The sequence below is a fragment of the Maylandia zebra genome, linkage group LG19 (assembly GCF_041146795.1).
Source record: "Maylandia zebra isolate NMK-2024a linkage group LG19, Mzebra_GT3a, whole genome shotgun sequence".
In the NCBI taxonomy this organism is placed as follows: Eukaryota; Metazoa; Chordata; class Actinopteri; order Cichliformes; family Cichlidae; genus Maylandia; species Maylandia zebra.
In genome coordinates this window covers 11,487,011-11,500,375 of record NC_135185.1, presented here as the reverse complement: position 1 = coordinate 11,500,375, position 13,365 = coordinate 11,487,011, and the positions used below count along the sequence as shown (strand labels likewise).

The window sequence follows — 13,365 nt, the reverse complement described above, 5'->3', positions numbered from 1 at the left end:
ACACCACGTGGTAGATGACGTCTGGAGCGCCGGTCAGAAAAAATATCAAAAAGTAGCTAAATAATAGAACATTTTAATTAGATTAAGAAATAATAATACTAATATAATATAAACAGGAAATTCGTCAAATATTTTTGTGTTTATTTGTTTTTGCCAGGGCGTATTCTTAAAAACATTATAGGTGAAAAATTATGCATTTATTTAATTAAAATAAATAGAAACCTATTGGGGAGGGGGGGGGAGCCTAAGGATCTGTTAAACCCTTGGAGATCCTTAAAAAAGACATCCACCTTGGTCCCTAATGGACATAAATGTCCATTCCCCAAAAAGTGCAATAAAAATCTTATGTATTAATATTTTTTTCCACTTTAAATTGGTCAGTCTTTTAAAACTACTTCTCCCTGAAATATTCATATAAAGTTTTAATTATATTTTCGTTGTTTTAACCCTTTAAATCCCAGTTGTATTACACGAACGCCCTGTTTTTTTTAGCCCAAAAAACAAAAAAACTAAATATTTTCCAAAAAAAACATTTGAAGTAATATTTGATTGTTATTATAATTAGGCCTTTAGATGGTCCAAAGATTGGCACCAAAATTCATTTTGACCTGCCATTATTTTTTTTGCAGGAGCACATTAAAAAAAAAAAATGCATCCACCTTTAAGCCTATGTCCATTCCCCAAAATGTGCAATAAAAATATTAAATATTAATTTTTTTTTCACTTTAAATTGGTCAGTCTTTTAAAACTACTTCTCCTTGAAATATTCATGTCAAGTTTTAATTACATTTCGCGGATTTTAACCCTTTATATCCCGGTTTCGTCACATGAGCGCACTGCTTTTTTTGCCCCAAAAAACATAAAACTTGAATATTTTCCAAAAAAACCATTTGAGGTAATATTCAATTGTTATTATAATTAGGCCTTTAGATGGACTAAAGATTGGCACCAACATTCATTTCGATCGCCTTTTTTTTTTTTTTTCAGGACCAGAAAATGGTCTCCAGGCGGCAAATGCTCCTCCTCTAGGCCGAAATAAGTGCATCTTGCCGGGGTAAGTCGCGACGATTACCGGGGCACGATCACCGGGGACCCCTTTTTCCAGCACACACGCCCGATACCACGTGACAACAAATACGTCATTTCCTGTTGACTAAAAAAAAAAAAGCACCCTCTCACGGTCCTAGGGGCCGAAAATGGTTTCGTCCGATCAGCGGGCGAAGCCGCTGCTGCACGCCGGAAATGAGGCTTCATTTCCCGCAGGTCTCTCTAAGCAGCCCGCTGTTTTCCAGCAGGGGTCAAATGTGGAGCAAGGGCGCCACCCGGTGGACAAATAAAAAAATTACAACTCTAAGGCCTCTTCTACAAAACAAAAACGAAACCTAAGCCGTCACCCAGATGTTAACGGTAATAATTCTGCAGTGAAAAATAGCGTTTATAATGGAAGTCAATGGGGACATTTTTGTCCAAAGGGACTAAGGTGGATGCATTTCTGTAGCTTAGCCATTTTAGGCTAATTCAATGAATTTACACCACAATTATAAAATATAATTAAAAAGAAAATTCTTTGACAAATTTGGCTATATTCCACTCAACACAGTGAAAATGGTTTAAAATTAAAAATGCAAAAGACAATAAATGTCCCTAAGGACCTCTGAGGGTTTTAATGCAGTGAGTGCCAATTTACCGTCATGGTTTGGGTTCACGTGTCCTCTCGAAAGCGAAGGAAAAATAAAATGTAAAGTTGCTATGAGAGCTCACTATGCTAATCCTACACACCCCTGTACCAGTGTGCGGTGACAAGTGGCTGATAACTCATTTCCTATATGTCCCTGAACATACCGGGTTTTCACTGGGGTGCTATTGGGGGGGGGGGGGGGGGGGGGGGGGGGTTATAGAGGGGCTCATAGGAACCCAGGAAATCCTATCTACAAGAGAGAAAACCCAAACACAAGCACGTGAGTTTAACGATTTTAATGCGCACAGAGCTCGTGACTCCATAAACACAGATCAGGAGTTGCACTGGAACAATGCAGCTGCATCTCTAAATGGCAATGCTTTCATAATCCCATCAAAAAACAGAGAGCAACAAAATAATGCATTAAAAAAGATGAAAACTAAAACATCATTTAAGCATCATGAATATACTTCATTGTTATGTGTTTACAATAAATTGTGTGCATAAAACAATAAGGAGGGTGCACCAGAGTAAAGCTCCCGTTCACGTGGCTGGGCTTTACGTTGTGACCTGCAGCTTATGAACATACAGAATGTGCGGTTTGCTGCTCAAAATGAGCACCTATCAAATGACTCTGGGGTCACTGTGTCAGGCACCCATGCGGTTCCTGGGAGTGGAAAAACACACACACACACACACACACACACACACACACACACACACACGGTGACGCGCTGCGGTTTAGAGTCCTCCCTCCTGCTCTTCACATGATCTGAAAGCTTTCACAGAGGAGAGACAGGAATGTGCAAAGGAGCGACTACATCAGTGGCTGATCGAAGCCACGCTGCCTCCACAATGTCTTTATTTCACACTGTGGCTGTCTGCGTGACCCTCATCCACTACACCAACGGAATCCCATGGACAGAAGAAAAGGTAAATATATTCAAAGGATCTGCTCGCGTTCTGGGCCTGAATGCACCGTGGTACTGCTTCACAGTCATGTGTTTAAACGCTGAGAGAAATCTGCTCCAAATATGAATCCATTAAAATAAGAACTTACCACGTGCTGTGTTTACTCTGACCATCAGTAACCTGCTTTCAACACGAGCATGACTGCTTACTGTCATTATTTCCTGTCTTTGTGATGCTTTTATCATTTAAAAGCATCTGTGCTGAATGATTTGATCGTTTTGGGACTAATAATTAACCATGTAGAAAAAAATAATAGTAATTTTAGCATGTTAATGTCTTTATATTGTGATTATATTGTTTGTGGTTACCTGCACCGTTACTGCTGTTACATTACTCCATAAGAGAAAAAGAGAGGCTCTCAAGTAATCGGATACATCTTTATAATTAAGTGAAATATGTGATCATGACGTTAGAACAATCCCCTGCACTTTTAACACTGTTGTGTAATTCTCCTGAGGTACACCAGGGTATCCCTGGACATAAATCTTCTTCATCTATATTCTTCTTCTCCTCTCCCCTGTGCTTGGTTGCTATGGCAGCACAGCCATCATCATTGATCCTCCAATTGTGGGTCTTGGTATTTATAGACCTTAAGTGGACCCCCTTTTAACCCTCTATGAGCTCAGTGAGCCCCAGCTCTTTGAAGGGCTGTATTCAGTCTGTGTGACCACATAATTATAGTTTTCCCTCTGCAAACACAGGCCCGCTGTATGAGTCAGCCACTATGGGCTTAAGACGTACTGGGAGCAGGTTTTGTAAGTGAATATTTGTGCCTCCGCTGAAATAAACAGACCTGGGGAACGTATCTTCTGTTGTTGTCTGCAAAGAAGAGCAAATGTTGTTGTTGGTTCTGTAGATGTAGCAGTGCCGAAGCAAAGAGTCAGTTAATCTGTCAGTTTGTTGCTTCGGCCATTTATTCCAACTCCAACAAACATAACATAAATATAAATGACTAATTCATTAAGTGAATAATGACCACATCAACTGATAATAACCTTAATATTATTCCTTTAAGCTCTGAATCTATATAAATATTTTATAACCTTGGAGTGCTGCTCGTTTCCACCACATTCCCAATTAAGTACTAGCTGAGGGCCTAATAGAAAAAATGGAGCCGCACACAGACGCGGGCTTTGATTGGTCTCTGATATTTACTCTCAGCTGTTTCCCCCCGATTCCCTGTTTGTTACCAGGACAACAGTGTTTCTCAGCAGGTGAACTTTGTGACCAAATGAAACAGGACTGATTGGAAGATCAATGCGGTTTTTTAGGCCACGACTGTGAATCAGCAGTCATTGAACTGACTCTTATAGTTTGCACAAAACAGCAAACTGGCATTTTACTAAAGAAGAGTAATTCCATGTTAACAACTATGCTTGTCTTTGCCTCCTGTCTATTCATTAGATGCTTGCTTTTTTAAAGGAGCCACTCTGTAAACTTGTGTCTCTTCTCAAAGCTCTAATTAGCTCTTGTGTCCCGACAGGCTTTTTTCACAGCTTATTAAGGACACTGTCTTTTATTTAACAGCTTTACCATATGATCAAGTTACTCATAGCTCATATTTCCTTTATTTTTTCTGTTAAAAAAGCTACATTTATTCTTTCCTCCCCCAAAGTTCCTGCATATATGAAACATCCAAATTCCCCATGTTTGTAATCTTAGCGCTGTTTCCTGTAACATGACAGGATGAACGTATCATTATGACACAACAGCAGTCTATGCGTCACCCGCACAGTTACTTAACTTGAATCCATCACAGGCTTCTCTGCTACTATTAAACAGCTGCTGAGGAAAAAAGTGGACCATTGCACACGCTGTGTGAAAACAGATGTTTATGAATTGCTTGTTGTGTTCTATGCTCTGCAGTGATGAACAAAAACAAGCCGTAGGACTGCTGAGCAATACTTTTTTGTTGTTTTTCTGACAACCACTTATTTTAAGTATCAGTTGAATCCATTCATTTTATCTCTTGCTTCTTTGGTCCTGTCCAGTTGTACCACACAGCTGTCACGCTAACACAGGATGAGATGCGTGCTGCCCTGTCGCACACTGATGTAGAGCAAATGTGGCAGAGGGACCTGAGACCACTGCTCGTTACCAGGTATCCAGGGTCTGCTGGCAGCCAGGCTGTGCAGGACGTAAGTTGATCTGATACCAGATCTGTGTCTTTAACTAGAGGAACAGTCATCTTTACTATCATCATGTGTTATCATGCACACGTCTGGATGGCAGGAAAAATGTAAAAATAATGTTATATTTCCTCCAAAAAAACACAATGTTTTACACCTGGGAGGACACTTTCCACATTTGTAGTAAATGCAATTCCACTGGTAATAATAAAATGCTGTTTAATTCTGCAAAACAGGAATCAGGTCAGTATATTCAGTGGTTTAGCTAAGTAGTAAGGAGATGATAAGATGAAGGAGAGGTTAAATTACATAAAAACCTTTGCGTGTGTGTCCGCAGCACATCAAAACAACCCTCGGTTCGCTCGGAGCACAGTGGGACGTTACAGAGGACAAGTTTGTGTCACAAACACCATATGGACCTCTGCCCTTCACCAGCCTAATTGCCACCCTGAACCCATCAGCCAAACGCCGCCTGGTCCTAGCCTGTCACTACGACTCCAAGTACTACCCACCACAATGGCACGGAAGAGAGTTCCAAGGAGCCACGGATTCTGCCGTTCCCTGTGCCATGATGTTGGAGCTGGCAAGAGCCCTGGATCTGGATCTGAAAGCTCACAAGGTATAATTCTAAGTCATGATTTACAGCTGCAGGGCACAGTAAGCTAAAATGGTACATTATACATTATTAGTAACAGGCGTTTCATTGAAACCCAAGCCTTTTGGTGCTAGTCTGTAATGTGTTTGGTGTTTTAGAGGTTGTGATCAGCACTGACTTGACTGTGGTCATGAATCACGATGAACAACACAACATCACACAACAACAACACAAATGAAAGCTGAAAGGAAACCTGGCCAGAGGTAACAAAACACCAAGAGCATTCAATTTTCCTACCTGCAGCACTTTGATATAATATATTTTTATCTTAAACACCCAGGCTCTGTAGTTATTAGGAAAAGATTTCGCACCACTGTGAAAAACAATTTAAACTACGTCCTCATATAGGAATTAAGAGACAAGTGCTCAGGCGCTGCTAATCAGTCACACTTGATTGGCTGATCATCATCAGCGTGAGCGACTCAGGTGTGCATTAACACAATGCCAGGAATGAATGACATCAGCGATGAGCTTTGAGAAGCAACTGTTGCTGCTCATCAATCTGGGAAGGGTTACAAGGTCATTTCCAAACAGTTGGAAGTCCATCATTCTCCAGAGAGAAACATCAGTGACAAGCGGAAAACATTCAAAACAGCTGCCGGTCCTCCCAGCAGGGAGCATCCCACCGAATTCAAACCGAGGTCAGACCGTGTAATGGCCAGAGAGACCCCAGAGCTTTATCTCAGACTCTACAGGCCTCAGTTATCATGTAAAATGTTAAGGTTCAACCAAAACTAGGGCATACATCAGGACAATGATCCCAAGAACAGCAGCAGATCTATAACAGAATGGCTGAAAACAATCAAGGTTGTGCAACGGCAGAGTCAAAGTCCAGAACTCAGCCTGACTGAAATGCTCCGGTGGGACCATCGGTGAGTTGTGCATAAATGTCCACAGACTTCATGTTATTGCCGCCACAGGTGGTGCTATAACCTGTTTCACAGGACTTGACGTAGCTGCCCATCATTGTGTGGTAATACAGCTCCCACCAGTACACCAGTGCATTTTAAACACCAGTTAGGATCTCTTGCAAAAAGGAAAATACGAGAGTTTGGCTCTATGTTTTACACTATGCTTTACACTTATTAAGATCAATTCACTGCTCGTATTGATCCTTACATGATGGAAATATAAGAATTTGCCCAGTGCCGTCTGCTAAGAGCTTTCACAGAGTCAGGGAATAAGAGGATGCAGACGTTTTTCACAGCAGAGATATGACACGTTGAGTTAACCAGCATTAATGAAGGCTGTAATCCATTTAGGTGAGACCAGAGCTATTGGTACTGCTCCAGCACTGCTGGCTTTCTATGCCTGATGTCAAAAAGGCATTTAAATGTTGCTCAAATGTAGCCTACACATTTCAAACACTAAATATTTTTTATATTCATTTGTGAACCTGCAGGCGTCCACACTACAACTCAAGATCGGGATAAGAGCAACATTTCAAGTTACATTCTGGATGTTTTAAATTAATTAGTACATACACGTTTTAATTGTTCTGCTCAGTATTAATGCATTAGAAAAGAAAAAAAACATTAGCATTCATGCAGCTAGCTCCTCTGCCCTTTTCCTGTTCCACAGCTGAGCTCAGCCTCCTGTCTGCTGGGCGGACAGTGACATCGTCTGTGACAGAGAGATCAGCCAGGGGACGTGTTTTCCACACTCAACTGTCTGTCACAGAGGTCACGGTGGAAATAGGAAGCACACTGAATTCAAATGCATTCTGTGGACGAGAGGACACATAATCAATATGAGAGCTGATAAATCGTGTGTTTAAAAAATCTGTTCTAGAAAAGAGCAATGAAGCAAAAGAATAAAATGAATATTTCCCTTGAAAAACATTTTTCTTAGTTTTCTGTCAAGTACTATGAAACAACACTAGATGGCAGCAAAACTCTTGGATAAAAAGTAATTCTACTGGTTTTTGTTTTTACTCTGTTTAGAGCTTAAATTCCAACCTGACCCTGCAGTTACTCTTCTTTGATGGGGAGGAGGCTCTTTTTCAGTGGACCGCCACAGACTCCCTGTATGGCTCTCGCCACCTTGCCCAGAAGATGGAGGCCACCGCGCATCCTCCAGGAGCCGCAGACACCAACCAACTGCACGGCATTGTAAACATCACTTCTCCTAATTCTTCTCTGTCCAAATCACGGAGGATTAGGATAATCACTTAAGCACACTCAAGATCATCCTTTTGTTAGCCAACATCAATTTCAGTACAATCTGCTTAGCCCTGATCTCCTCTTACACACTCGAACAACTGAAGTGCATTTCTTAAATAGTTTTGTATTTGAAAGAATTACACAGCCACTTATTTCATCACCAGGGAGGCTCGGAGGGCTTTATATGGAGCAGAAGTTATTACACGCTCTATAAAAGTATGATGTCACTGTACCCGGTATATATGTCCGTATCCACGCTATAAAGAGATAACTGTTATCCAAAAACTGGGGAGATAAAGTTTCCCAACATTGCTGGTGTGTGAGCGTGTGTGTGCATGCGTGTAGACAGACAGAAAGACAGATTGGTGTGTTTTATGTACAGCACCGTGGAGCACGTGATGTAATCACCTCAAAGCAGCACCGCTGAGGTGTGATTATTATGGGAATGAGCTGCTTAACGGGGAATTACCGCCGGGGTGTGTAGACAGAGTTTCTCATGAGAGATGGGCATCATTCATCCCGTCCTGTCTCTGCTCCTCCAGGATCTGTTTGTGTTGTTGGATCTGATCGGCGCTCCCAGTCCTCGCTTTGGCAACCAGTTTCCAAGCACAACAGCCTGGCTCTCCAGACTTCAGCACATCGGTGAATAATCATTCACTAATGCTTTATGTATAATATGCTGTCTTTGGTGCAGCGAGGTTGAGTGATCACCAAACATTAGCAGCTACATGAGTCTTGTTAGTCATCACCATATAGAAGTTATTCACCTTTGTAACACATTATCCTTTAATTGCAACATTTCAATGAGATTATGAATAAATTAATGTGATAACAGTCATGGGTTTGTGGCTTAAAGGGTTGTTAATGGAAACTAGTTAACCTGCATGGATCCTGTTACGGTCCTGGGCCTGGTGACCCAGTGTTTAGATTTAGAGCTTTCCGGGGTTTAGTCTTTTGTGTTTCTAGCTTCCAAAGTTCTTTGTGATTACAAGTTCTTAGGTTTTGTTTCTTTGCCTTCCACGTCTATAGTTTAGGTTTTGTTCTGTCTCCATGTTTACTCATCTGTCTTCCCTGTCAGCTGTGTCTCCTTAAGTCGTGTCTGTGTGTGTTATATGCTCAGTTTCTAGTCTCTAGTTTTCCGTCGCTATGCCTGCCCTGTGTTCCACGTTTAGTTACTCTTGTCTCCATGTTTCATGTCTGATTCCCCTTGTCAGTCATGTCTCCTTGTCACAGTGAAGATCTCATGTTTCCTGTTTTATTTTGATAGTTTCTTGTTCTGTGTTCAGTGTATTCAGTTTTGCTTCCTCCCCGTTCGTTGTGTCTGACTAGTCCCAGCCGTGTTTCCCTCCTGTTTCCCTCATTACTCCCGTGTGTATTTAAGCCCTGTGTTTTCTTCTGTCTTTGTCATGTCATAAATCCTTTTTTCTGCGTGTTGCCGCTGTGCTCCTAGTAAATTCCTAGTTCTCTGGTTTCCAGTTCCTTGTTTTTGGGATGGTTTCTGTAAATGTGTAGAATTATTTCCAGCAATAAAGCTGCCGTTTTCAGTTAACTTCCCGTGTTGTAAATCCTGTGTTTGGGTCCTACATCCTGCCACCACGCAGCCGTACCTTGACAGATACAGCCATGTTGATTGGTGCAGGGAGAGAGGAGTTAGAGACAAAGTTAGAGAGACAAGGCTGAGATGGTTTGGGCATGTGCAGAGGAGAGATAAAAGACAAAGGTTGCTAAATATGGAGCAGGAGGAAAAGAGGAAGACCTGAGAGGAGGTATCGAAGGAGGAGATGCAGAGGGTTGGTGTGATAGGTTGGTGTGATAAGCATATAGTTAGGGCTGGACCAGGTGACCCTGAATCCTCCCTTAGTTATGCTGCAATAGACATAGGCTGCCGGGGGATTCCTATGATGCATTGAGTTTTTCCTTTCCAGTCACCTTTCTCACTCACTATGTATTAACAGACCTCTCTGCATTGAATCATATCTGTTATTAACCTCTGTCTCTCTTCCACAGCATGTCTTTTATCCTGTCTTCCTTCTCTCACCCCAACCGGTCACAGCAGATGGCCGCCCCTCCCTGAGCCTGGTTCTGCCGGAGGTTTCTTCCTGTTAAAAGGGAGTTTTTCCTTCCCACTGTTGCCAAAGTGCTTGCTCATAGGGGGTCATATGATTGTTGGGTTTTTCTCTGTATCTATGAAGCGCCTTGAGGCGACTTATGTTGTGATTTGGCGCTATATAAATAAAATTGAATTGAATTGAATTGAATTGAGGAGGAAACAGAGGCAGATGAGTAGCTGAAAGAAGAAAATACAGCAAATTGTTTGTTTGTTTATTTATTTATTTATTTATTTTTACTATTAATAATTAACATGTGAGGTGTTTTCACTAACCTTTGAACTTTTTATTTTCTGCTCTGCCTTTTCTAAACTTAGAAAAGCGTCTTCACTCCGTGAGCCAGCTGGTGGACCATCCTAACAGCGTGCAGTATTTCTGGCCAAATCACCACGTGGGCCATGTGCTGGATGACCATATACCTTTCCTAAACAGAGGTATGACCCTCAAGCAACACAACAACTAAATCAGCAGTTGCCCTTACTGTGTTGTTCTCTTTGGTGATCCTCATAATGTGCCTCTCTGCCAGGTGTTCGGGTCCTTCACCTTATCCCCTCCCCCTTTCCGTCTGTGTGGCACACGTTTGATGACAACGAGCAAAACCTGGACCGTTCCACTATTGAGAACCTCAATAAGATCCTGCAGGTTTTTGTTTTGGAGTACCTCAGCGCCAGACCCACCGTTCCTTCAAATCCACAGAATGCCCCCTAAAGCTCCCTGTAAACCCTTCATCCTTTGATGTCTCACTGTAGTAAAGATCCTCAGCTGCCACTTTAAAGACACAGAGCATTCACTGCATTAACCTCTATTTATATACTGAGACGCATATGTACTGCTTAACTTAATGACTGAGATAAAAGGGTTAAATTGTGTGCATCAGACGAGTGCTTGTTGTAGAGAACATTTTCCATAGATGATCTTTAGAAATATTGATCTAACCTGCATTTTTATTTTGAAAGTCTGAAAGTTGTATGCGTGTAAAATGAAAGATGAGGCTCATCAGAGAGACTAAGGCTTCATAGCTTCTTCATTTCAAGCCCCCAGCAACAATCCGAGCACAAAGGACCATCAGTGTGTTTCTGCAACACTGCTCTCTTTGTATCAGTCAAAGGCCTTCCTTATACCACGAGGATTCATCTCAGCGCCAACACTAACATCGAGGATCTTTACCACGCCTCAAAAAGTCGAAATAAGAGCAGCGCTGTGTTAAAAACAGTTTTCATTTTACACACTTTCTCAGTAACAATGAAGTAAATGAAGCCGCTAAGATCTAAATTGGAGATAATTTCATTATGGATTGCTTTTGGAATGCCCTCAAACACTTGCTTATAGTCATTTGATGACATTCAGAATCCCCAGTCGGGCATGCTGTGTGAGAAATATAGTCAGACCACCCACACAGCTGCTACCAAACATATTGAGTATATGGCGACACACATGCCACACTGTGCGAAATTTCCCCTCCTATATTAAACCTGTTCGGTGTTTAGAGAACAAACCTGTCAGTAGCAGGAAGTGTGGTTAATTTGTACTAAAACAACATCTTTAGCCTTTTATATCCTCTCATCTTAGGTGAAGTGGATGACTTCCTGTGCTGGTGTTTCATGTGCCTGTCTTTGTTTATATGACGTTATTAGCTTGGTTTTAATGTAAATGCCAGAATAATATACTCTGCCAAAACTGGACTTCCTGTATTTGGAGACTGAAATAAATGTTGATTCAGAAAACAAAGGAGAGAGTTGGTTTTTTGCGGGATTTTTAATCATTTGACAACTTTGTGTTTAAGCAGATCCAGACTACTGTACGTACTGCAGCTCCTCCTCTAACGCATTTCTGTATTTCTGACCTGCAACAAGGAAAATTTGACTCTCCTTCCAGTCCAACATCTTTTCAAATCACTTTTTTGATTCCTCGGCTTCACCAGTCTTTCCCCTAATCCTATCAAGAGGCCATTCCCCAAATTCCACACCATCTAAATCCTCTTCAGTCCGGACCACTCGCATGTAACCACTCAAGGAGGTTTTTGTTTGCTGGAGGCAGAAATATTTATGATGCAGAGGTGATGAAGAGGTTTAGTTATATGTGAACCAAAGAGAGGGGTTGGATTCAAACTATATTTTGGAAAGCAGCACGTCTGAACAAAGAACAGAAGACCAGGCAAATCGAGAGTTGTATAACAGTGTATTGTGGCATCCAGTTTATGTGTGACAGCAAATTGATGAATGCCCCAGTTTAATAACAGCAGAGCTTTAATCTGAGCTGATTAGAGAGCAGAGTGTGCAGCTGCACGATAGTGGATTGATGGGTAGGGCCCGAACTCTTTCTAGGTGTGTTTGAAACGGTTAGAAAACAAAGAAGCGAGCAGTGCTGTTTTCTTTGTAAGGTCGCTCGCTGGAGTTTGACTGAGAGGTTTTATAAATTTCTAAAAAAAAAAAAATCACAAAAGGGTTACACAACTTCACAACAAAGAAGCAACACTGTACTGCAGCCACCACGATGCTGCACCTTTTTTCCCACGAAAGGTCAAATTTTATATATCCCCTGGCTCATACTTTTAAACATACACATTCCCCATAACGTGACCTTTACGCTTTCTGTGCTGTTGTGCAGTGTCCACCTGTTGCAGCACTGTAAACCCACTGAACCAGCTGCTTTGTCCAATCCCAGTCTGCATCATGTTACCTATTATATGTCCCAGTTCTGTCATGCAAGAAAAAAAATCACAAATAAAGATTTTTAAAGGAAGACCTTCAGCATAGTCCTGATAATATTTTTCTGCATTTAAATTCCCCTTTTAAAAAGTCATTTTCTGCTCTTAAAATAATTTTTGAGAGAAAAAGAACAATATCGCAAGTAACTGATTCCCTCATCAGACCCAACGTAGCCTGCACTTCATTTTCTCTGCACTGCACAAGTGTGTCCATTCTAAATGAGCTAATGGGGAATATTAATTTATATTATTGCGTGTGCATAAAGAGATGCGTGCAGAGTGTACGCTGCAAAGAAGCAAGACACCAGCAGAGAGCAGTGCCGAGTCATGTTCAGGTTCCAGGAAAGCACAAGCAAAGCTCTGCTGCTCCTGTTTGTCTCACGATGTTGTATTTTGACGACTGCTCATTCAAATATAAGAGAACAAATTCAGCTAGTGTCACATTAGGTCAATAGCTTAATCATATCTATGAGGCCTTTCAAGTGCTCAACACAAACGGAGGAAAATGTTCTATTTTAATTATGATTGTTCACATTGTTCTGTATTTTCCTTTTTCTCCTGAAGCAACACAACACAAACCGGTCAGCACTGTTTCACGCCTCCACTTTCAAATGAGGGCGGCGAACACACGGAAACTACCTACATCATACGGTGCGTTCAGGTACTCTCCGTAAATTCATATCACCACTCGGGCGTTCTGGTGGTTTTTGGTTAGAAAATTGTAAAATTGGTTTATTACAAGAAAGAAAGAAAGAAAGAAAGAAAGAAAGAAAGAAAGAAAAACATGATGCAATGGTAACGAAATTCATATCTCGGTATTAGTTTTTGATACGTAAGCACTATTATGAAGGCATCTGCACTATGTGAAAATATAAACTGTGATATTTGTTAAGTGTATCAGTGTTTTATTAACCACCGGGGCTCACTGGGCATTTAAGGAATAATTGTGATTTT

At 41.3% G+C, this 13,365-nt stretch overlaps 1 protein-coding gene across 1 annotated transcript; it reads left to right on the top strand.

The window, feature by feature from the left end:
- Positions 1-2,445: 2,445 nt before the first annotated feature.
- qpct (glutaminyl-peptide cyclotransferase) lies at positions 2,446-11,432 on the top strand. The gene is made up of 7 exons (XM_004566526.4): positions 2,446-2,611; positions 4,642-4,788; positions 5,117-5,398; positions 7,378-7,545; positions 8,139-8,238; positions 10,022-10,138; positions 10,231-11,432. Exons 1-7 carry the CDS (start codon positions 2,480-2,482, stop codon positions 10,410-10,412), a joined length of 1,128 nt encoding a protein of 375 aa, XP_004566583.2. The 5' UTR covers positions 2,446-2,479; the 3' UTR covers positions 10,413-11,432.
- Positions 11,433-13,365: the final 1,933 nt, after the last annotated feature.